The following is a 24,840-nucleotide window of genomic DNA, read 5'->3' on the forward strand; positions in this document are numbered from 1 at the left end:
GCCCACAACAGAAAATTTTTGCCGAAAAATGATATGCGATTAAGATTTCTAAAGTCCGCTGTTTACGCTCACATTATAAAACCACTTGGCACCGAGGGCACATGCCTTCTGTAGTCAACACCTGTATCGAAATGTCTAAACCATAAAATAACTTGCTATTTCTTTTCGTTCGCGCCAATACCCCGTGCTCGGCCCAGCTGACTAGCCTATATAACATGGCGACCTTCCCTCCAATACTGTCCCTTCGGGGACACAGGTATCAGGCCTGTCACGCTGCCGGTTGTGTGGGCCTAGCCTGCGGCGCCATTAGAAACTCCTTAAGTGTAAGGAGAGAGCTCGCAGTTCTGCCTGGACCACGCTGGCTCCTAAAAATGTCGAGAGCCCGTCTGTTCCCCCCCCCGCAAGAGTGATCTCGATGTCGGTGACTACCTGAGTACTGTCTATACACCCAGAAACCCGGGCCTCTGGGCGATTATTGTTCAGGGAATGACCTTAAGGAAAAGGATACATGAGACGGCCGATGAACCTCTACAGAGGGCAACCGAAATGGTTCGAGCTCTCTATCCCCCCGTCCGAGGGGTGTTATCTACAAAATGAAAAGGCTGTGGGTCACAGCTAGGAGGGTCGCTGCGAAGTGCGCGCCCTCCAATTTTATATTTGTTTTCCAAACGAACGATTTTACAACATTGTTCACAGCGGCCGCTTTTGATAAACGCGTTGACATGCCGCCAACCTCTTATTGATGATAACTTTTATCTGAGTTAGTATAAATGAGCTTTGAGCGCTTCTCCTTTTTTCCTTACTTTAAAACTGACAATAATTAGACGGTGACTTCTAACTGTACAGAACTGTAATTCACAATACTAATTTTTCATTTTCAATTCAGGCTGCGCCATCGCCAATTATCGGGGTATAATATGACATGCAAGTATCGCCCAAATGCGAATGTACTGCCACGTAAAATATAAGATATTAGTTTGCATTGGTGCGAAAGATGTTTTCGAAGCATCGTTCAACCAGACGAATTGGCAGCACAGCAGAGATAGAGAATTGGCGGAGATAAAGGTGCACGTTGGGACACGTTATATAAAAAAATGACAAAAGTTTATTTTTTTATTTTTATTACAGTGTTATCGTTACATCTACAGCGTTCTTGATTTGTTGAACAAGATATATATACACATTGATTACTCAAACAGGCCCTTAGCATGCGTTAGTTCTGTTTGCATTCGTACAGACAGTGCGCTTTTTGACAGGTATATGAAACGCATTTCTGGCAGCTGTAAAGAACACCCAAGAACGTTGGTATCTTCGTAATTTGCCTGTTTTAAACACCTTTACAATTTGTTACTGCCATCATGGTCAACTAATGAAAATTACCACGTACGTGTCGCATGCAAGAAAACGTTAAGAAACTTAACGACATTTACATAGGTGTAACTTTCGAGAATACTCCATTTATACGATATATATATAAAAGCCCCTTGCTTTTATCTTTATTTATTTAACTTACCTTTATCTTAGTAACTTGGGATGTAGCTAGCATGAAAAACCAGGCTAAACTTGTAAATGCTTTCTTTCTGCAAACTAATTGATAGATGATGTTCTGGAGCAAAGTTAAGCCAACCAAATAAACATGTTAAGCGATGCAAACGCGCAAGAGACGTTCATTACTGTTTTCTTTGTAATAAGTTGATAGGAGCTAATCTATTATATCTATTCGTTTTGTTCTTTCTTTTTCGCTCGCGAAGTCCTGCTTCCCAAATATGAAATGATTTTTGATGAAAAATTTCTACTGCATGCTTAGCTTGACCCACCCTGACCACCATAAAATCTGCGCTATATATATATATATATAGCACACCCATTTTTGTATAAATGGGCGTGCATGTCCAGGTCAGATCTTGTCATAAAAAAAGAATGCGAATGATTGCAGTCTGACCTAGCTTAAAGCTCATAGGTTTCCGACGTGCAAGTTATTCCGTTGAAGACGTACGTGTTGTTAATCGGCACATATTGATGCGTAATAATTTTAATGACCTCCTGAGCTGCGCAACCACCCATAACGGAGGCGATAGTATGAAGTTCAGACGCCCCGAAACGACACCTGAAATAGTAGTGTAATATGTATACCGCAAATGCAGTTTCATTCAATCAAAAAAGACGCCGGCAGTTGGCCTAAAAAACGTTTCCGCCGTAAGAATAGAACTGATTAGACCTAGATGCGCACAAATCAATACCTGAGTGATAATTTTGCACTTGAAAATGATGCGAAACCAATTTGTTCTACTGGAAGAAAGTTGTCGATTTAGAAACTATGTTTCATCGACAAACATTCTAACAATCAAATTTTGCATTTATATCATGTCAGCACTAATTGTATACATAGGCTTACATCGATTTAATAATTTTCTACTTACATTTCATGTATAAGATCATCCTTGCTGAGGGGGCCGACACCCCACTCCTGCACGAGTCGACTGAAGATTGCCTTCAGCTTATGAATGTCTGTTTCCAGCTCATCTCGGAAGAAACCAGGATAACGTCGGAATTCCTCATAAAATCTGTCAACAGCTCGCAATAAGATATAGTAGATGATATCAGGCTCTTCCACTAAGCTGGTATCCTGCAACTTCTGTGAGACGTACTGCGCGTTGGGCGTTTCTAGTTCCTCAAAAATTGGCCGCGTCCGGATAACTGCCAAAGTATGAGCATTCTTACATAGAAGCCGGACGTCTTGCTCACATATTGTATTTTGTGGCTGAAACGTCGCCATAGGTCAACACGTTAGAGGAAAAACAGCAGAGAGAGCTTACAATATAGGTGTATTTTTATAAACACTACACTACATATGTATAGTGAAAAGAGCAAGTGGAATAATTAAGATGGGGTAAACGATATTTAGGATGACCATGTTGCCATGATAAAGACTTAACTTAGTTTCGTTAGTTGCCTAATGCTAAATTACGTCGGTGTCAAACACGTTACAATTTACGAATGCAGACTTCTAAAACAATGAGGACCTGGGTAATAATTAAAATTTAATAGGTATAGCATATATGCATATACACACAACTGGAGCACCCATGACTATTTCTTCCAGGTCATCCGTATATGTATTAAGGCTTAATTGTGGAACTTGCTTTGAATTGAAAGATTATTCTGCAATTGCTGTTGCAGAAAGAAAGAGTGAACGAACCTTCCCTAATTCCGTTATCAGGTCTCCCACCATTTTCCAAACTTCCTCGACGTGCGCATCCGCCTCACGTTTGTAAATGTTAGCCAGTTCAACGTAACTGTCAGTATCTGATACCATATCTGGTATTGCACCTCGAAGCGGCAAATAGCCATGTGAACTGACAAACTCTCGCAAGGCGTGCACCATGATCCAAAATGGTGAGCTCTGTAAGGGTAAACAGAATGTACCCGAACAATAAATGACCAGTATCGCGATGTTGGTGTTCGTTCACAAAATATAGTTTTCAATAATAATATTGCAGTCCCACAACAAGATATATCTATACATTTACGATGTACGACAACTACACACATCTGTTTATTATTAACTGGAAGCTCGTATCACAACAATGGCTCTGAGAGTTGCAGCATAAATTAACACATTTTCCTGGTACTTTTACTTCGTTAAAATAGGTCTGGGCCTATCTGGAAGTATGCATAGCTTTTTTTTAACATGTCTAGACATACCTCTGGAGTCAGGTTTTCACACGCAGGATCCTTAAACAAGGTCTTTATTTCTACGGGAACTTGAAGGGGACGCAATGCTCGTCCCAGTGACTTTAAGGCCTGATCGAAATTTAGAGGTTCGACATGAGGTATGTCGTCATCGGGCTTTGGCTAAGGATAAAACATTTGCGCGACATCATTCGGTCTGTTAGAGGATACAAGGTAAACTTTGACAATAATAGTAGTAATATTAATAAACAAGGCATAGGTGAAATTATGCAGTTCAGCCGGAACCAGGGTAGTGAAATTATACGATTTAGTCAAATGTAAATATAAGCATTTAAGATTGGCTACTATGTACAAAGTTGCCGTTATTTCTCACGTCAATTAAACGACAAATGTATACCTGGACATAATATTCGGTTTGTCTGGGTCTCCATCGCCCAGTTGTTTGCAAAATCGCAAAATTGTTGTTCATTAATTAAAAATATATGTTTTTTAGATGTGATTTTTATGAAACCTAAGAGTATATCTGTCGCGGGTAATCTTCATTAAAAAAGAATTATAGCCTTTCCAAAAACTAAAAAAGTATTCACGACGCATATCTTTAGTAGCAATTGTAAGGAACAGCCTGCTACTGGACCAAAAAAAAGTCGAGGTATCCAACACCACGTGAAATTTTGCTGTTAGTAAAATTCAAATACGAAGACCAGTGAAAATTCACTTTTGAGCTTTTCTCATTTACTTAAGCGGTTCTTCCAGCAGATTTGCTGTCATGTCTTGCCGTTATTGTTTATTCGAAGACGTTTGGTAACAGCTATTCTTTGTCCATATTCCGAAATCGATCCTACCATTTCAACCGAGAGGAGCTTGTGAAGTTGTTCTAAAAAGACATGGTTTTTTTTAGTGCCACAAATAGCAGCGAATGCACGTACCATACGTCATCTAGCTACGAGCAGATGCCATCTTAGCCTGAATATATATATATACAGTAGTACAGAATCTCAAGTGATAATATCACTATATAGCGGTCCGTAATATGGTTCGCAAACAGTTGAACGGTTGAAAAATCCAACTTAGAACAATCAACGTAAAAAAGAGTAAACAGATATGCCAGCCAGTATCTTCTTTGTTTTTAAAATTACTCACCTTAAACCTCATTGAATTGACGATTTCTTTGAACTCTTTATCTCTAGCCGAAGGTAGTTGGTCAGTTCCATTCTGAAAAAACCGACAGTCATCTATTTCTGTTTTTCGTTTAGTTTTAAGCGTTTACATGGTACTAGAGGGTTCTACAGTCAGAGGCGACCTGTGAGCTCATTAATGACGTCCCATAACACCGATAGTTCTATAAAAATGCTTGCATGCAACTGCCATTTCCTAATTGTTAGCTCATTCTATAAATTCTCAACACCTGTTCTTTTATTAGAGTTGCTCCTTCCTTACTTTTTCTTGCCAACGATCGAGAGCCTTAAGCAAAATTACAATATAAGGAATATGAGCGTGCTTGGCTTTATCGAGCTGTTCGAGTTTCACGGAATCGACGTACTCTCGAAGTCCAGCAAAAGGAGCCGATATCCGAAGGTCGTCGAAGTCATTATCTGTAAATATTAAGCAAGTTCGCAGTAGAAAAGTTTAAAGGGTGCCAAAAATACAAGACGCAGCAACAGTGTTTTAGCGAAAGATTAGTTGATGGTGAACGTCTTTTTGCCAAAGAGATTTGTATATGAAAATATGAGAGAAATGAGAGAAAAATAATTGTAAACTTAACAGATAACGTCACGAAAGGTCTAGGGTAGCATATTGTAGAGTATGTACATTCTATAACATCTAAATTTTTACAGTTAACTGTAAGGGATTACCCCCCTAAACAGTAAATGTCGAAATAAAAACATCGGGCATATTTATGTGCATTGCTAACCTGGTCGAACTTCGACAATGGTGTGTTCCGGGGTCTGCAGCCGTAAATAGCCAATTTGACCATAGGCTCGGCAAACCAGCAGAGGAACACCGATTTCGTGAAGCCGACGACTCAGCTTGACCAGAGTAGATTCAGAGAGACCAGTAGCAACGACCACAGTGAATCTGGAAAACTCCTCGGGGTTCGTCGACAAAAGACTCTCACAGTCCTGAGAAAGAGCGCGAACATACGAATTTATTTTCCTACGTTTCTTTTTTGTTAATCACGCACACTTCGATTTGAGGTAAAAATCTATCTTTTTTGTATAACATATTTCTTAAATAAAAAGCTGATACGACACAACCGAGGTCAAACTTTATAGGATATGTTAATTAATTAAAGTATAAATAAAACAGACATCTCCATGATATTCTCTTCAAATTCGTGCTTTAACTAGTGCAACCCTTTGAGGCGCCGCAAAGACAAATCGGACCAACCTCATCAATAACGTGACCTCGCACGTGGGGGTTGAGTTCTTGAAGTAACTTGCAGGCTGCTTCGCCACGGTTTAAGCCGATACAGTCTTTCGTTAGGAAGAAATTTTTGCCCACATCTTCGCCACTGTAATACCAGTTAATCATAATAATATTAACAATTTCAAAGTGACTTTAAAGTGAACAATTTTGAAGTCAATAGTTATGAATAGACAAAGATTGGTTGGGGGGTTCAAATCGGGACGCAGGCTGTAACACAAACTTCATTGAAGATTAGAACAACATACTTGAGCGTTTTTTCGAGACGCGGCACTATTTTGAAAAATATCGTCGCGATCCGGGGTAATATTCTTTTTTACTGTAGAACTAAAAAAATGCATATTTTTGGCTAGCGAAGAAGTGAGACAACAGAATATTTTGCTATGTTTAACAGATAGAGGATTTTAAACCGAACCGTTGAGCTACACGCTTCTAACAGAGTAAATTTGTTTGGTGAATATTCCAATCATTTAGACACCTGTGAGTGGAAACCAATTGAGATTATTCCAATAGAAATGCGTTCAGAAGGCAAACATAGTTTGCAGCCCTGTCGGCCAAAATTCATATTTCACATGTTATAACCCATGTACTCAAGATGCTGAAAAACTGAGTAAAGAATGGGAAACCGTGAATCGATTGCAGGTCAGTTGTAAATGCGTGTGGTGTATTGTAGGAGAATACAGTCTCTATAAACATGGCACTATTCGATATATATTCGATCTCTACCGCTAACCGAAGAGGGACCAGACGAGAAAATAGCGTCATCCTAGACAAAGAAAGAGAGAGATCTAATTCGGTGGGAGCTTCGAGTAGGTTTGGACGTGAATGTTTGCAATCCATATCTGGATCATCTGCTATTATAAGATACATGCCGAAAGTGGAACAATGAATGCAGCCTCAGTTACTGGCTACATTGAGTTTCCAACATCAGCTTCAACCGACTTCTTCATACAATCTTGGTTGGTGTGATTACGGATTGCCCTAAAAAGATGATGGGTAAGCTTATCCCACTCTCAATCGGCTTCGAAAAGCCATAAAAAAATTAAATATGGAAACGCGAATGGTAGGAAGCTGGCTATCAAGGAACCGTCACAGCGCTGGCTTTAAGGGAGAATACTTCTGGGAAAATGATCATACTAGCCCGACTCAATTTAAAAGGCCACCGCATTTGTTTGTAACAGCCTAATAACAATCAATGCATCAGCGGATGATTGGCTTAGTTGATTCGCACTTAGTGCTACTTGAAAGTGAATAAATTAACAACGATATACACCCACGTTTTTCTGAACATTGTTCTTTTGTATCAAAATTCGTACCAAAATACCAGATGATAGCAGTTGTTATTGCAGCACAAATGACAAAAGGGTGACACCGTTTAAACTACAAGAGGCCGTTTCGAGCCTTTTTTTTTAGATGAAAATGACCCAGGTACACCATACAAAATGCTTGCATCAAAAACCATCACCATTTTTTCCACTGACCTAAAATAATTGTTTAAAACTCTACTGAGGTCAGACAGACAGCCAGGCAGACGTTAAAGCAAAAAATTGATTGCTGAGATGTAGCAGACCATCTAGTGGTTAGTAGAAGCGGTGCTTTCCGCGCAAAGATGGGTCAAACTTTTACTAACCCGAATATGAACTATAGAGTTCGATCGTCGACTAGTTTTCCTATACCATATCCTCAAACCAGGCCAGACGATTTCTTTGTAAAAAAAGGCACTTTTTTCACTTAGCCTAGGAGTCTATATATTGTAAATTTTTAGTACGATTTTATCGCTCTTTAAAACAATTACCTGACAGATTGGCCATCTATGATAGTGAAATTCCCCACTCCAGGTAGAACTAAGCCTTTCAATGTTTCAGTTCCGACAGCTGTCGCATTGATGAGACAGACGTGAGCATTTTCAAGAAGGAACTGACCGTGGTCGCCCCACAGCCTGCAATATGGACAAAAAACGGAAACAAGTAAAAATTAATTCTTACGCAACACTCAAATTAGTAGCATGAAATTTTTTTTTCTAAATGATTTTTAATGAGGCTAAATTCAGATGTAATAGGAAAACTATTTGCATCCACAACAAGCACTTTGAAAACGTAAATAGATTCAAATAAATTTTTTTGCATCTCATTTAATCGTTTGGTTAAATTAAATCAATTATGCGTACCGACTGAGATATTCGCATGAAACTAATAAATAAGTTTAAACACCTTAATAGTCAAAATAAGCATGCGAGTAATTTCTATCGTCAAAATAATCATGCATCTTAGGTATACGTTTTACTTTCAATAAATGCATTTAATTCGATTACATTCCGTTGACAACGGTTTTTCGCATGCACGGTGCGGTGAGCGCAAATAGACACAGCGACTCTTTAAAGATTTATAGAATGACTTTCTATACCAATATATTACAGTGTTGAAAGCACCTAAGCGACGAAAAAAAATTGTATAAAATGTCAATACATGTTTCGCGCTCATAGTTCGAATATCCACTGCTTCGATTCCTGATTATGCGTATTTTTCTAATAATATCGAAAATAATACGTGTCGCGGTTATATATTCCATCAACTTAAAAAATAAAAAAAATTTGCCGGGAATCGAAACAAACTGGAGAGTTTTCGGGTAAGATTTGAATTTGTTTCGGTTTGAGTAAATTTTGCTAATTAATATTGATGGCTTTCTACTGTCAAGCTAATTAACCAGCCAGGCTGGATATGCCGACTCCATCATCAACTCGGCACCTACCGTAGCTGGCGATCGTATTTTTTGGCTTTTTCATTATCCGGCGAACGGGTCTCATACTTTGCCATGGACGCCATCTTGTGAATCGGACCTGCCCTTTCTTTCTTATCAAAACAAATCGTCGAAGTGAGCATTGACTGCCGGAAAAATAACTTCTACACTCGGACGAACAATCATATGCTCTGTTTCACATGTATCAGGAAGCAGAGTTTTTATCCAATTTAAACAAACTTGACGATTAAGCCACTATACACCCTGCCTTTCACACATGTATAAATTTTTTCCTGACCACCGAACAGATGTTAGATGGCGCTGTCGTTTGTTGTCGTCGTTACAAGCGAATTGAAATTTTGTTCCGCCCGCCAAGAACCTTTACACCGTTCTACTTCTCCATGAAAAGTTTATCCTCACTCAAAACTTTTGTGCTTTTGAATCTCTAAACGACCGAAATGTTAGCCTCCAATTCCCGAGCCCCTCTTAAAATCCGTCACTGACCATAGGCCTTTCAAAAGTTGTTAACGTTCATCTATATTTTCTATTGCGTAAGCTGGAGCCAGCTAGACTGTCCACAGTGGCTAAAGGCCACTCAGTCACTGCACTACCAGTTCGAAGACCGTAGGTCTACGGTGTCGCGAACATTCTCTCTCAGTTAAGAGAGAATCGCTTTTCGCGACGGCGGTATCAAGGCGCATGCTATTTGAAAGATGAGAGGCCGTCGATATTATGAGGGCGATACATGAACGATTTTAACGGTGTGTCTAGGAATAGCTGAGAGCGTGAGCAACCGCGCCGCCAGAGAGTAAGGACAGGTTCAGATTGTTCTTGGTGTCGGCGCCTTGAGTTCGAACGTTGGGTCTAGTCATTGTGCTGTGAAGTGTCGTTTGAGAACGTTAGCGTTAACCCAACTGTCGTTGCCCTATTCTCACCTGGTCTCTTGAGAGGCTTCCTGCAAATACAAGGTCATGATATACAAGGTAGCCATCGTGGGTTCCGGTAATTGGTGAGTACCTTGATTGAATACGGGGTGAAGCCTTAGGTAGTTCCCTTAGTGGTTCCTCGAATTTAACAATTTCAGGGTTGTACATCAAATAGGTGTTAAATGGCGATAGTCAAGAAAATAAACGAAGACCGAATTTTGTCGTCGAGTGTGCCCAGTTTGATCGCGCGGCCTTTCAGAAACTGCTTGTTAAGACGGATTAAAGCAAAATGGTAAAGGGGTTACCGTGATAGTGCGCGAGATTCAAATGCGTTCGTTGACGTGTGGTTGGAATAGAGTGATTACAATTCTTCTGAGCAGGTTAAACAGATGGACCTTTTATCGTTAAATGTCCTATTAGCAGGTCATCTGAGCTTGTTCATGCAACCTTGGTCCGGTAAAAAATCGGACGGGACCATTTCCATTTTTCTATGAGGGATTTTTCCAAAATAATTTATTGCCCTTATAACCAATCCATATGGTTTTACAGTCAAAGCACTGCTCACATATCTTACATATAACTTGCGAATGGAACCTAAAGATGGTCCATAAAGGATGGAATTATCGTCTTTTAATAATCTACTGTTCAAAAAGCCAAATTGCTCGCCTAGTTTCGAATCGCAAAAATAATTTTGTGACCCTGCATCATTTCCTTAAGATAAGCTATAGACTGAACAATGTTTAATTTGATGCTTCTACTTTGTCCGTGGTATTTTAAGCATTCATTGCATTACAAAAAAAAACTGCTTTTTATATATTTAATGCCTGCCGTTCTTATTTATGCTGGCAACCGTTTGGTTTAGAAATCACGTGTGCAGGTAAATTAAGACAAATAAGCACCGTGGTCAGGTGTCGCAGGATATACAGCAGTTATAGGTCTGACGTGCGTGCCTCGTATCACCTTGAGGAGGAAAGAAGGGATACAAGAGACCTTGACAAATTAGGTGGCTTTTACGAGTCTCCATCCTTTCGAAAGGTAGCTTGCTTGCATAGTATTGCAGATCATACGACATTATGAAGTAGAACGAAGCAGGCTTCGTTTTCTAAATGACTAATTATTTTTACCTCTTGCGAATAGTTTCTTGACTGTAGTAAGGGGTTTTCAAAAATAGCCTCATTCGAGTTGCCTGTTGGACATGTCCCGTCTCAATTGTTTGTCAAGTTTTCGATTGTAAGCGACCTAATTAGCTTATCAACTCGATATGATTTTAAGGTTTACCGGATTAAATTCCTAGTTTTTCGAGCTAGACTGCTAATGCCTTTCTTTTGTTTCGATTAAACAATTGCTGTTGCTTTCAAGAGTAGTAGTTGTCCTTCTATAAAGCTATAAAACTAATCATGTTTGTGCGGGGCCGTTAGCTTCTTTTACTGACCATTTTTTTTTCTATGGTGTACTGTTATTTGGATGAAGGAACCGTATTCATTGTGCACTCTTATTATGAGATATGCAGAGCATTATTTTAATAACGATATGAATTCGTAGCAGAGCTGCCCGATTCTGAAACTTCGAACTGAATAGCATGAGCAGTATTCATTAAGCATGGCCTAGATCGACCATTTATTTTTGATTGTAGTACCACAATTATGCGACCTGACACGCCGAAATCCAACGAAGTTTCATAGTTTATACGACTTTGCTAAGTTTTTCCCAGGATCTTTCGAAACAATTGTTCGTTGAAACGATAAAACAGTTCTTCCGGGTTCTGTGGCTGATACTGCTGTTAAGACCTACTCCCATATTTACAACTTTTTCACCTTCCTTTACACAGTTAGTAGTGAGAAGGCAGGTAAAGTTGTTTGAAACAAAAAAGCATCGTTAATAAAGACCGCCACTATAAAGTCGAGCATCTTGTTACTTTAAAAGGCTTACTGCCGTACGGCGTTGGTTATACGTGTTTCCTCAGCAGTTCACCTTCGGTAGTTCTGTGAACCGAACGACCTGTCGTGCACGACTAAGATCACCCGCTATCTTCCGATGGATCGACACATCGCTGATTAAAGTGATGAGATTCAGGTAGTCAGGTGCTCATTCAGTGGCCGAGACCCTCAAGTTCCCATTTACAGTCGGCCCTGCTACTGATATTTGATATTCTTTGATGTTAAGGCCTGTTAGTGTAAAAGGTACTTACTATAAGAGCCATCTGGAGAAACCGAACGTCCGAAAGAATTATGACTGTATGTAGTATTGCTGTTTTTATTGACCGAATTGTTACCGGAAATATTAGCATCTACGCCGAGAGTCGAATCTAGACTACCTTTATGGCCATTCGGTTTCAGGTAAGCATGTATTCACTGTAGCTTCACAAAATCGAGAATGTCCTTTTTGTGCGTAAGTTCAAGGTCCGAGGCCTGTCCTATTAATAATAGCTACTTGGCAGATTCTCTGAGACCTCACCAAACCGAGAACCTATTTTAGTTTGAGATATATCAGCACTGCTATGTTACTGTTGTTACCGTACTCACACATTTAATCGTAACTGGTGATTGCTCATAGTCTTGGGTGGCCCACAATAGCTCTAGGTTGTTGGAAACATTTAAATAGAACTGGGCTTCTTCCGGCCAATAAATGTAATTGTGCTAGATGAAAGCGCGGTCACACAGCTTCGCTTGATTTACCAGTGATTGCGACACGAACCGTCGTTTTCAAGGGTGAGAGAACCTGCTGGCTAGAGATGCAACCCGTGGAAAGGGTGATCCGTTTAGGCGACAGCGGAGAGGCGTTTATGAATAAAGATAACATTTAACATAAATTTGATGTACACATGATATGATCGATCGGCAGAGCAATTCAATTGGAATTGTAGACAATGCGGTGGCGGTGGGATTATGGTATTAGTTATGGCCAGTTGTTGGACCGGAAGCTCTGAATTATCAATAGCATTTATTCTGAAAAGTCTAATAAAGGTGCTATTTTTGTTTTGCTCTGGTGATAGATAATAAACCAGCCGTTTCTTTAGCTTGCTTAGCTTGACACCCACCTTAAGCGAGCATCTGAAATGAGTGCCACTAATGCAAGTCAAGTTAGCGTTTAGTTAATTCAACAATTTTTTTTTTATTTTAACAATACAATTTATTTAGAGGCTCAAGTTAAGGCTTATGTCAGAACTCTAACATTCATTCAGTTAACATTAATTCGATATAATATGCTTTGTATTCTCGTTAACAAGTGTGTTTCACTTCACAGTTATAAGTAACACAAAAAGCCTTTAATATAGCCATATTAGCATAGTCTGGCTGTAGACTTTATGTGCTCGCTTCACACATCCTGACGTGGTTATACTGTATTCAATACTAAGAACCTTGACTATGAACTATGACTTATAACTCTCAAGACGGTTCTTCTATTTCTTCACTTATCTTTTATTGTCACTGCATGAATTCATACGAAAATGAGTTGTGCCCGTGCGAGTCGTTAACAATCCAAGTCGCTTAGCGGAAGTTAGCCAGTCTTCAACTCAAGAACTTCACTGCTATTGTGAGTTCCGCATGTTTGATTGGTGGTTCAAGAAGATTTGTGTTTGATTATAGGTTACATGTGTTATGATACGTTTCGATATAATTCAAAGCTACCTTTCAATAATTATATTGCTCCTATTCGATGACCGTTGAATTATTCCGAATGATAACAACAATGGCCTTTGTTACGCTATTCAATCGTAGAAAATGCTAAAAGAAAAAAAACGTGTTCAGTGCTTGCTTTTCGGCGGAATCATCATTCCCTTGCTGTCTAAGTGAACTAGGTCACCTTGCCGGTACACGTACCTCTCACATACTTACAAATGTGGACGCTTTTCGCTAATCTAGTGATAGTAATCTTGTGAAACATAACCACACTCCAATGGTATGCCATAGTTGTATTAATTGGTAAGAATAAGTGTTCTTGTGTATAGTATATGTAAAATTAGAATACGATAGCCTATTGGGAGCAATAAATGTAGCCTTTGTTCCGAAACAAAAGCTATAAAAACGTTGTTGATGGTTTGAACAAAAACCCCCAAGATAGTAAGATGATATCATCATCTAAGCTCTAAGTTTAAGAGGTCATAGCAGTTTTATGGGTGATCCGATGATCTAAGGCTAGCTACTGTCGGCTAATTCGACCCTTGGAGTCCGTAGTTTCCTTAAAAATCTAATAAATATTTACATCTTAACTATTACGTGTTTTATACAATCATTGATGATGTTTCTCATGTTTAAAAAATGCTTTATTTAATTTCGTGTCTTTATTCAGTCATATTTTTTGTTACATAAATTAGTAGCAAATTGTGCGGTTTTTCTTATGGCACTTCCATGTGCAAGTGCTTTACATATTAGCTAATTATTGAAAGAATGAAATGTGTGAAATCGAGGTATTTCTATTAACGATGTATAGGCATCTTGTTTTAGATTTATAAAATGTATAAATTATTACATATAAATAGTATATAGCGAAATCCATATAATAACAAAAAGTGAGGTTTTTTATTACTTTTTTAGTGGACTGTCAGGGTATCTGTTTTGTGTCATTTGCGAAGAAGAAGAAAGGAAACATGGTGATATTTTTATGCTGATACACAGAATACGCAGATCCAATGTTTAGATAAGTTGTTTTGTCTTTGGTGTAAGAAGTAATCGAGACTTTTTGTAGTTTAAAGTTTTGACTTAAAACATTGGGACAGCCGTGATCCTAAGAGCACATATTGACCATAACCAGCTAGATGCTGATAAGCTTAGCTACGTAGTACTCTGTGTTATTATATATTGCAGGATGTACCAAAAATGTACACAGTGTGATTGAACCATTGTTTTTGGCAATGATTAATGCCAGTTGCGTAAATTTATGGCCATGCATTGCGAGGATTTTATGAAGATAGCGAACTCCATTTCCAGCAGGCCGAATCGCTTGAACTTTCATCGCGATATGGAGCATGAGAAACTTCCAAAAAAAAACAAACAAAAGGGTTGGACGAAGGCGTTCTATAGAATATCGTGTCCATCTCTTAGACGTAACACCAGTGAACTTCAGTGATTCGACCTCAAAAATAAAGTTAGCGCCGCAAAAAAGTCTTCCAGTGCGATGGTACTGGAGGATTTAAGAGCTGCAATTGGTTTTTAAATCAATAAATTATCAGTCCAATGGTCAAAATGGCTACCAATTTGAACATCTGCGATATAAGCAAAAGTTGTGTATTTTATGGGGATTTTTTTTAATTTAAACCATATAAGAAGCTGAAACTGAAATTCAAACACTATACAGTTTTTGGGACGCACTCTAGTACCGAATGTCATGCGGTCGTATTGTATATAATTATAATGGTACAAATATTAAAATTTACAGTAGCAAAAACGAAACTTTACCACCCATTGGAAAAATAAATACGACGTAGTATGCGTCGGATTGTGCATATGAGGTATAATATGATAGTCTATTCGGCCAAAATTGATCTACCAAATTCGCTGCGCTTGTTGCCTCTTGTTGTCGTAGCGATGTTATGTAGACATCTGCTATTCCAGCACAATCGTCCACTTATAGGCTTAGCTAATTCAAGTTATCGTTGGGGCAAAGCACTTAGATGTGTAACTAGACGCTTATCGAATAGGCCAAGTGGTCACCAGCGTGTTGTATCAACTATCAACTGTTTCCTGTTTTCTTGACGGATTTGTCTAGTGCTCTTGTGTTAAGGACCCTATTATTATCGCCCAACACTGACAATGGATAAAGTTTGTTTGTGCTAGGATCCAGATGACAGAATCTTTGTCGATTGACACACACATTGGTATTGCTGTTCGTATCGAATAGTTCCCTTGGACTTGATTTGTGTTGAATATGTTTGCCATTTTGCTGAGCATCTGCTGAGTGTATACTTTGCGCTGTTTAGTTTTTAGGACGGTAACCATCGACTATGGAATGCTTTTCCTAAAAACAACAGCAGGCTCAAGCAAATACTTTGGTTTCAAAGATTGGTTCATCTTTTTATGTTCGTTTAGCCACAAAGCAGACTAAATAATATATCGTCAAAAAAACCATTACAATAATTCTAATAATTTAAAATAGTGTCCTTGCTTACACTAAAGACTCTGCGCTATACAACGATAACGAGCTCTATAGATCAAACGGTCAACTTCGTGCAGTCACCGCCGTCCCACAATCACAGCAACTTCCACAGTCGCCGAAAGAACGGCAGCTAACAACAAACATATTCAATAGCTACTAGCTTTATTTGTACCGCAGAAGCACAAAAACCTATGGTTGTGGAACCCGCTTGCACATCCGAATACAATAGACCATTTTGAATCTGATATCTCGAGTGGAGGTCCTCTCCTTAGAGCGCAAAGTCAGTGAGACGCGTTACTAAAGGGATGCAGAACGCGCGTTTAATTCTGATGATCGGATGGTTGTCAGAGCACAGAACCGCGCGACGGGTGTCTAAGAACGCGGTAGTTCTATGGAATAGTTTCTGCTATATCTCGAGAAAAATAAAAAATGAGCTACTGTTAGTTTGATAACAGATGGAGTAAACATATTTGTAGATAATATTGGCAAACAACTTGCCCTGACAAACTACTAGTGGCAATTATGGAATGAACGCAAATTGACTTCGATGAAAGCCGTGTGCTGGACAGCGGCGGGGCGTATCAATTGCAGTTTTTGAAATTATAATGATATGAACTAGGCGATATAGTTGATTTGCATCCTAGGAGTATGTCATTGGTCGGCATACAAGATAGCATCACAAAAATGGCGTAGTCTTAAAAAAGCGAACGGGGGTGGAAGTGCGATTTAGAGTAGTTGATAAAAGGAGGCGCCCATCTTGTGACAAGATAAGCTTACTATTGACTAAAGGTTGTCATGTGACTGGATACTCTCTCAAGGCTAGCGAAAGTGTACTGTCGACCTAATCTGTTGAAAAAAGCCTTCCAGCTGAACCTTTTGGGTTCGGATTATACGTATCAAGTTTCTTGTGATCATTTAGTAGGTAAGGTTTTGCTAAAGAGGACTCACTGCTTAAGACAAATTCTTCGAGGCACCCTGGTTATTGCTTCATTGTTAGAGCTCAGAGGCTCTTCGCGCAACATTTAACGAACTAGACAAATCAGAAAGAGAGAGAAGAGTTTATAGGCAATAAAATAACTCGTTAGAATTAACTCTGTCTTACACGAATAATAAATGTGCATAATCATTTCAGTAAACAAAAACTGATTTTTGTCAGTTCTTGCATTTGGCCGCATTTTAATTTTAATTCACATATCTAATCCACCATTGAGTGCAATAAAAACGGTGGGGATCGCTGATTTGAGTCTTAATTAGTCCAACTTATACTCTGTGATAGGTGTGATGAGGTGCAGAAATATATTTAATCTACACAATCTAGGAAAAAGCATTTGCTGGTGCCTGCTTGCCAAGCTTATTTGAAACAACGCAATTAAATCTGGATACAATCAACTCAGTTGTAATGAATAGACTTTTTGACGATATATTGATTGACCAGTTTCAAATTTGGCTTTTGGCCACATGCTAGGCTCCGGTGTAACTCGGCTGTTTCGTAAGTTATATGTTTTGTGAATTTTGAATGCATTCCATTACGTTATAACACTGGAAGTCATTTTACTGCCCCCTGTTCTTTGCTGTGTTTACAGTATGCAACATCATTTGCTTGGCGCTACGGTCTCTTGTTTGGTCGCATGCAGTCTTACAAAAGCACATATAGTAAACGGTCGTCAAATGACGAGTAAACAGAATGCTTAAACAGGGTTTAATGATTCACGACCACCCTGTTGAAAGCGAAATGACTGTTACTATTGCAATATGTTCTTCACATACGGACAATATTTTTTGATATCTAAAAAGACGTTGATGTGAAGCTTTGCTTAAGGTTTAAGGTGACATCAGCATTTCTGATCTACAGCCAGGTTACGAACCGCTGTGTTTAAGCAAATGCTCCCTGATACGCGGACAAGTCCTGCCTGATGGACTGACGTGACGACCTTTTGAACAAATTACGCTAAGGATTTAATTTTGAAAAGCCATTTTATTTTCCCAGGTTTAATCTATCTTTTGCGCAATTAGGTACAACAGCTAATATTTTCAGTGTGCTTTAATCGTGGCTTGTTCCTTAATGTGCTACCCACGTCGCTGTGGCAATTGCGGGTGTCCTATGAGAAGATTAAAATAGCATCCGGTACACCATAACACGACCTCATAATACAGCTTCGATTCAATACTATCTAAAGCCGCCTCTTTATATATCAATTCGTAATCCCTTCACTTTTTTGTCAACTAGCTTTTCTTGGCTTGAAATATGCGCAACTAATCAAATAATCAAAAATCAAAGGAGAAACATGTTTCTATTTTGAACCCCCTTCAATTACCTGATAAGTGACTTGGTATTAGAAGGCGTTTCTCATAATTCCATAATTTTATGCGGAAATTAGTGGCTGCTTTGAAGCTGAAAATATCCTTTGTGATTGGGCTATCCGGATAAGCCTCAAAAGTTGATCTTGGTTTGATTCTAAATTGAAGCCGTGAGAAAGCAAACGCTATCGAATCTGTACACCAATCAGAGACAGGTCTTTTGGTACATGCAAATATTTTTGTCGAAATCTGTGTAGATTCCGCCGACGAAAAAGAATATCAGTCCCATATAAATTTATCCCGAATACCCCGAGGTCAAAAATAAAATATCTTTTTGGATCCTTTACATATACAACTATTCTGTACTATCAGTTATTTGTCCTCTATTCGTCCGTTCCTTGGCAAGCACAGCCTCAGCGAGCGTTGAGCTGCGAGCGATTCAAACGATTAGACCATTTGCAGCAGCGCGGGACACTCCCTCGAAATGAAACGGGAAACGGGCATGGGGCGAAGTCCAATAAAATCTACCTTAAATACAAAATGCTTTATTTCATCGTAAACACCTGAACTTCGTTTATTCATCCAATGACTATATTCATACGCACAATAGTATTGTGAGTTGTTTACTTCTACTACAGTGCACTAGTGTTCATTCAGTCAATCAGCAAGATCATTGATAGTATTTGTGATTTCCCAATCGTTATCTTCGGTTAACAGGGGCTCGGTAATAGCCAGAATCGTCGGTGTAAATGTCACTTCACAGCCGGATGTCTTCGACAAGACTGTTAAAATCTATGTTTACGAGGAGATCATCGATGGAAAGAAGCTCACTGAAATAATTAACACTCAGCATGAGAATGTCAAATATCTTCCCGGCTACAAAGTACGTTAAATACCATCCGTTAATGAAATTATTCTTTTGTATATTATTTTCTGTGTAACGTTATAAGCATCACCATAATTCAGAACCGGAATAGTGATTGACTGTGTTTAAGTTTGCAAAAACAAAAAGCAGCATGAATTAACACAGTTGAATATCTTGACGCGTTTACAGCTACCCGATAACGTTATTGCTATCCCTGACGTAGTGGAGGCGTGCAAAGACGCCGATATCATCATTTTCGTTTTGCCACACAAATTCGTTAAGCCGACATGCAGCCCGCTTGTCGGTAAAATCAAACCTACGGCAGTGGGAATTTCGCTAATTAAAGGTAAACAACGACAATAGCGGTTATTATGAAAAAACTAAAAAAACATAATGGAGGCTAATTTGAATAACTAGAGGCTAACTTGAAGTACGCCGGCAGTATGAAAAAATAAACCAGTTTTCATGAGCCATACTTTTGAACGAATTGCGTTGCTCGTTGCTGAGTGATTATATTAGCTTAATAAACTTAATTATTAGCAATCAATTAGAAAGCCATCGGCAAGGGATATTTTTCATGAGTGGAAAATCGTTTAATTAAGGAATCTTGCAGGATCTCTATAGGAAAATTAAAGTTAGCTAAACTAATGGGTTCTAGACAAACATCCACCGTATTTCATAGCCAAATCCACCTGTTTGTCTTTACTGCTACAATACAGTTCATAAATAAAGAGACAAGTAAAACAATTGATACTATTATTCCGATAATCTCTTCGTTTTCTCTATCAAACGATTCGTTATGTTGTGCCTAAAACTTGTGCTTTTCAATGTTGTTAGGCTTCGACATCACTCCTGGCAAGGGAATCTCCCTGATCTCGAACGTGATCAGTGAGCTTCTCTCAATTCCGTGTTCCGTTTTAATGGGGGCTAACCTCGCTAACGAAGTAAGTCGGCTGACCACAACGGTACTCGATGCGTTTAACGAGTTCTGTACTGCAGCGCCTATGTATGTTATATTTACATTGGTTGCTATGGCTAGTTCGGCTCATACAAACGGATCTGTTGCTAGTATAATATCTGGGGCATCTTGTTTCGTATCATCGAATTGTTTTTATTAGAAAAATATTTTTTTATTTTCACTGTGGATTTGAAAGATCTTCGAAGCTATGCTCCGCGTATATACTCTTTTAGTTTTGCTCAGATTATGTTTGGCGTATCAGCATTATTGCCATCATTATTAGTACTATTCATATAAAATGTACATGGATGTTTCTAGCAAATCGTCTCGATTCGATTTAGGTGGCTGCCGAGAAGTTCTGTGAGGCAACCCTTGGAGCCAAGAATCCCGACACAGCGAAGATTCTCAAGAAGCTTGTGCAAACGAGCTATTTCAGGTATATATGCATATGTCGCTTACGATGACCCGACGTTGTATATTCAAACAACGCCATACATTTCCTTGCGAATGGCTTTTTATTTCAGTAATCGTAATACTACCAACATATTCCTCCTACTACAAGTGGACGATTCGTCTAGAAGGCAACCTAAATTTGTGACCTTGCAATTAACCTGAATTGCCCTGATCTGATGATCTCATTCCATTCTTTGCAGGATTACGACTACCGACGACATTTCGACTATTGAGGTGTGCGGCTCCGTCAAGAACATTGTGGCCTGCGGCGCAGGTTTCGTCGATGGCTTAGGTTATGGCGACAATACCAAGGCTGCTGTTATTCGTCTGGGTCTGAAGGAGATGATTACCTTTACGAACCAATTTTACCCCGGCGCCAAGCTCAATACATTTTTTGAAAGCTGTGGAGTCGCCGATCTTGTGACTACCTGTTACGGTATGTTTTCGCCATTGTACTATGATCTTCTAGGTAGTATTCATGTTCTGATTATGTAAGTACTCTTTACCAGGTTTGTATGTATAATGTACTAGTTGTAGCAGAGGCTATCCATGTAACTTTTAACATCCTTTTTCAATAAGGTTCGTAATGTTAGTACATCAAACTTGAAAATCATTTTGAATCAATTTGAAAATGAATCTTCTCCTTGAGAGATCTTCGGACGTATTGATCATATCTATCTTTATTTTTATTTTGTATGTATTTTCACTGTCTAGGCGGCCGCAACCGAAAGGTGTCCGAAGCTTTTGTTCGCGCTGAAGGCAAAAAGACGATTGAGTGCCTCGAACAAGAGATGCTTAAGGGTCAAAAGTTGCAAGGACCTGAAACTGCCGCTGAGGTACGCTAGAGCGTGAACGAAATACGTATAGGTTACAGGCTCAAGTAATTTTGCAATCATAGAAAAGAAAGCCAAGTTACACTCACTATGGGTGGTTGTGTGGTAAAGTTCAGTCCTGAAAAGGATTTTAAATCTTATAACGTTTGATGCCTAAAGTACGTAAAGTAGTAAAGGGGAAATAGTGCCTTTTTTTCCACATTAATCTTTAATTAGAAAACAAATACTTGAACATAGTAAAAAGTCCTCATTTAAGACTTCCAAATAGCACTGTTTGCTAAACGTTCCAAACTTCTAACACGTTTTCACAATCTTCACCGTATTGCAGGTTTACGAAATGCTCAAGCTCAAAAATCAACTAGAACGGTTTCCATTGTTTGTCGCCATTCATCGCATTTGTACGGGAGAAATCACGCCTAAGGAAATGATCGATTGCATTCGTAACCATCCTGAGCATATGTAAACAAAACCTTTTAATATGAATTTTGTCAACGTTACACATCTACACATTTCCAATGTTAGGATCATCAGGAGATTAATATTTCAAGATAGCGCACCCAGTCCTGAAAATAGTTGAGACTCGTATCTTGTTTTTGCATCCACGTTATTTTACTGTGCACGATGTTGTTTGACACGATAGATTCGTTATTTAATGTTGTATCGATTACGTAGACAAAAGAATATAGTTTATATATTCAAATAATGCTTGCGGAAGTGCTTGCGTTGTCTAACTTATAATTGTATTTATCCCGTAGCGTAAATTTCTGGGAGTCCAAACACTAAAGACGAATGCTGGTTAGTTGATGGATTACGAAATGTGCCGTAAGGTGCTAACTTGGAAGGCAGTACGAAAAGCGGCCAGGAAACAAGTCAAGCTATGATATATATATATCTATATATATATATATATCATGTTCGAAGGACAAGTTAATGCTGTTTTCATTAAACTATTAAATAAACAACAGACAAAAGAAGTACAGCGTGGGATAGCTATTGTTTATCGTTGATACTTTAAAATGCAGCCAAGAATTTTAGTTCACGCTGGCTGTTTTAACAGATCACTAGATCACCGGAGTTGGCTATAGCCAGACAGATATTGAATATAAGGTGTTTCCTAGTTAGTCCCTAAGTTAAAGAGCAACTTTAATATTATACTTAAAAGTCTAACAAAAGTGTGTACAATAGAACTCGCAAATACACAGTTAATAGAAGCATCAGATAGCAGACCTTCGTTGTCGACGATCACATATATTAGGCCGTTGTCAGCGAATCCTGCGGACTCTGAAGTTTAGTAATTTTTTTAACTATGCATCGTTAGCAGACGAAATTCTGATACATACATTACTCTTCTATAAACTTGAGAATGCAAATTGACTGAGCTTACTCCAGGAGAAAAGCATCTTTTAGTTTTCAAATAACTGAGTGGTCGAGTTTTTGACCCTCGAAGATTACAGCCATATATACGCTTTTATATACGTATATAATTTACATGACTTAGTACAGCATACACCTATAAAAAATAAATGCCTCTTATTTGTTAACTTCAACATTGTTATGACTCAATAGAGCTCAAACACAGTTGCTTGAGACAGTAAGGCCTTGTACGGCCTTACTGAATCGTTTCGAGTGAGTGGAAATAAATTACCGTAATAATGAACGCTCAAACAACCACTGTAAGAAGTTGTTTCCTTATCAGAACTAAAGAGCAATTCAACTTTAAAACTAGCGTACAATTGTAGTCTACTTGGTTAGAAGTCTGATCTGTAAAATAATAATAAATGATAGTTTACAAGAACGGGTGGTGAACACAGTGTTATCGCTAATTTTGTCCATGACTTAAAAAATGTAACGAAAGTGAGATCTAGCTAGTGATATGATACGAGTAGTAAAAGATGAAACATTCATCATGATACTGATAATAATACGATCAAATCGTACTGTAACAACGGCACTGCCATATTAATATATAAACTACACCTCCTACAATATGTATATTTATCGTACATAAGACGACAGTCAAATGTGAAGAAGGGATACTTGATAATATTAATATGGCAGTGCCGTTATTACGGCACGATTTGATGGTAGTGTCATCGTCATCATCATCATCATATATAATCGAACTATGTAAACCGTGATCGGGGGCTAGTAAGTTTAGCTTGAGAGTTATTACTGGTAACATTTATGGTGACACAGAACACGGCGTTACTTGGTAAGCAGTAAGAGTGATTTCTGGTGACATGAAAAACAGAAATACGATATTTCGAAAAAAAAAAAGGGATTTTGAGGTCATCTGCTATGCAGAAGATATATGCAGAAAGAAAAGAGGGAAAGAGAACGTTTAAGTGCAATTCGTCAAGAAATCCGAGGTGGCTACGAACATAACCTGACGGTTTACCTACACATAAAAGACTATTCAAAAAGGATTTAACTAAAAATTTTAGTCTGGATAGGATACGCAATGCGCCCTCATATCATAGATATAAAGAAAGGTAAATAAAGGGAACGTTCTCTTGAAAAAAATCTAGTAGACTGTACTTATTTCATAGTAAAGGCATTGCAAAAGGCTGGGTACGTAAGGAAAAAAATCTATAGTTCGACGCCTGATTACTTATTTCGAGCACTAGTGACGCTGGGTGGACGACAACATTCTAGAATATCCTGATTTGCGTTATATATAGATTCGAATCGCGTCCTAAGCTAGGGAAGGACCTTTGAAATTACTCTGCTAATAAAAGTTCGATTTCAACCTTGTATCGACCAAATAATCGGCTTACATAGTTAATTAATACGCTTCTGGATTAACGATTTGAATAAACATCAGTCATGTTTATTGTTGAATTCATCAATAATTGTGCACAGCGGGGGTCGCTGCGCTGCGAAAGTTTTTATTATGCAAAAAATGCTGTACAGTATGTACAATGTCGCGAAGACGTCGGCGCATTCAAATGTTTTTCGGTATATTATCGTATGCATATATTATTACCGCATTACATATAGTAATATCGTACTGCATGTAAGTAACATTCGAAAATTAGAACATGGAAGAAAAAGACATTTCCGGATATAGGTCGACACAAAACAGTAGAACATTGGTAACGGAAGAACTTAGAAAGAAAAACACGTTTAAATAGACCAATACAAATGGCATTAAGTGCAAGTAGAATACGGGGATCGTACTCGAACTAATACGATAGTTTCCATCGTGTTCATCATAGGTCTGGCCGTTCTTAAACGTAAGTGGTTGTAAGTTGCGCTGAGTACTGTGATTCCTCATTGCGTGTAGTTTGCATTGGATTTGCATTATTCCGAGTGAGGTCATCTTGTACTTAAAGGCACAAACGATCTCTGCGCTTCTGTCAGAGTGTCTACAATACACCTGAGTGGGCATCATGATAATCCTCTTGTTTGAAGTCATCACATAACAACAATGTTGTTTGCCGAAAATACTGATTTCCTTTTTTACTATTAGCTATGCAGTGAACAGTGCAGTATACCGTGAAAAGGGCAAGGCGAGTCAAATCTATTGTCAACACCTCCAGTGTGGCATGCGTTCTCGAT

At 38.6% G+C, this 24,840-nt stretch overlaps 2 protein-coding genes across 4 annotated transcripts; one reads left to right on the forward strand and one right to left on the reverse strand.

The window, feature by feature from the left end:
• Positions 1 to 257: 257 nt before the first annotated feature.
• APP-BP1 (Nedd8-activating enzyme E1 regulatory subunit APP-BP1) lies at positions 258 to 12,443 on the reverse strand. 2 transcript variants are annotated; one of them, XM_022790756.2, is made up of 10 exons: positions 12,302 to 12,443; positions 7,913 to 8,056; positions 6,082 to 6,205; positions 5,606 to 5,813; positions 5,131 to 5,285; positions 4,834 to 4,905; positions 3,706 to 3,855; positions 3,200 to 3,403; positions 2,421 to 2,761; positions 258 to 2,107 (listed from the first exon to the last, which is right to left on the reverse strand). In XM_022790756.2, exons 1-10 carry the CDS (start codon positions 12,328 to 12,330, stop codon positions 1,948 to 1,950), a joined length of 1,587 nt encoding a protein of 528 aa, XP_022646491.1. In that variant the 5' UTR covers positions 12,331 to 12,443; the 3' UTR covers positions 258 to 1,947. The 2 variants fall into 2 exon arrangements, with proteins under 2 accessions (XP_022646491.1, XP_022646490.1); XM_022790755.2 differs by lacking the exon at positions 12,302 to 12,443 and adding an exon at positions 8,866 to 9,444.
• On the forward strand, positions 9,598 to 23,085 carry Gpdh1 (Glycerol-3-phosphate dehydrogenase 1). 2 transcript variants are annotated; one of them, XM_022790757.2, is made up of 9 exons: positions 9,598 to 9,862; positions 18,888 to 19,053; positions 19,225 to 19,381; positions 19,873 to 19,979; positions 20,335 to 20,429; positions 20,647 to 20,882; positions 21,161 to 21,282; positions 21,608 to 21,738; positions 22,035 to 23,085. In XM_022790757.2, the coding sequence occupies exons 1-9, from the start codon at positions 9,825 to 9,827 to the stop codon at positions 22,060 to 22,062; spliced, it is 1,080 nt and encodes a 359-aa protein (XP_022646492.1). In that variant the 5' UTR covers positions 9,598 to 9,824; the 3' UTR covers positions 22,063 to 23,085. The 2 variants fall into 2 exon arrangements, with proteins under 2 accessions (XP_022646492.1, XP_086835556.1); XM_086979430.1 differs by having other exon boundaries at positions 9,601 to 9,862; positions 21,608 to 23,085.
• The last annotated feature ends 1,755 nt before the right edge of the window (positions 23,086 to 24,840 follow it).

Source organism: Varroa destructor, unplaced genomic scaffold (assembly GCF_002443255.2).
Source record: "Varroa destructor unplaced genomic scaffold, Vdes_3.0 BEIS01000002.1, whole genome shotgun sequence".
NCBI classification, from domain to species: domain Eukaryota; kingdom Metazoa; phylum Arthropoda; class Arachnida; order Mesostigmata; family Varroidae; genus Varroa; species Varroa destructor.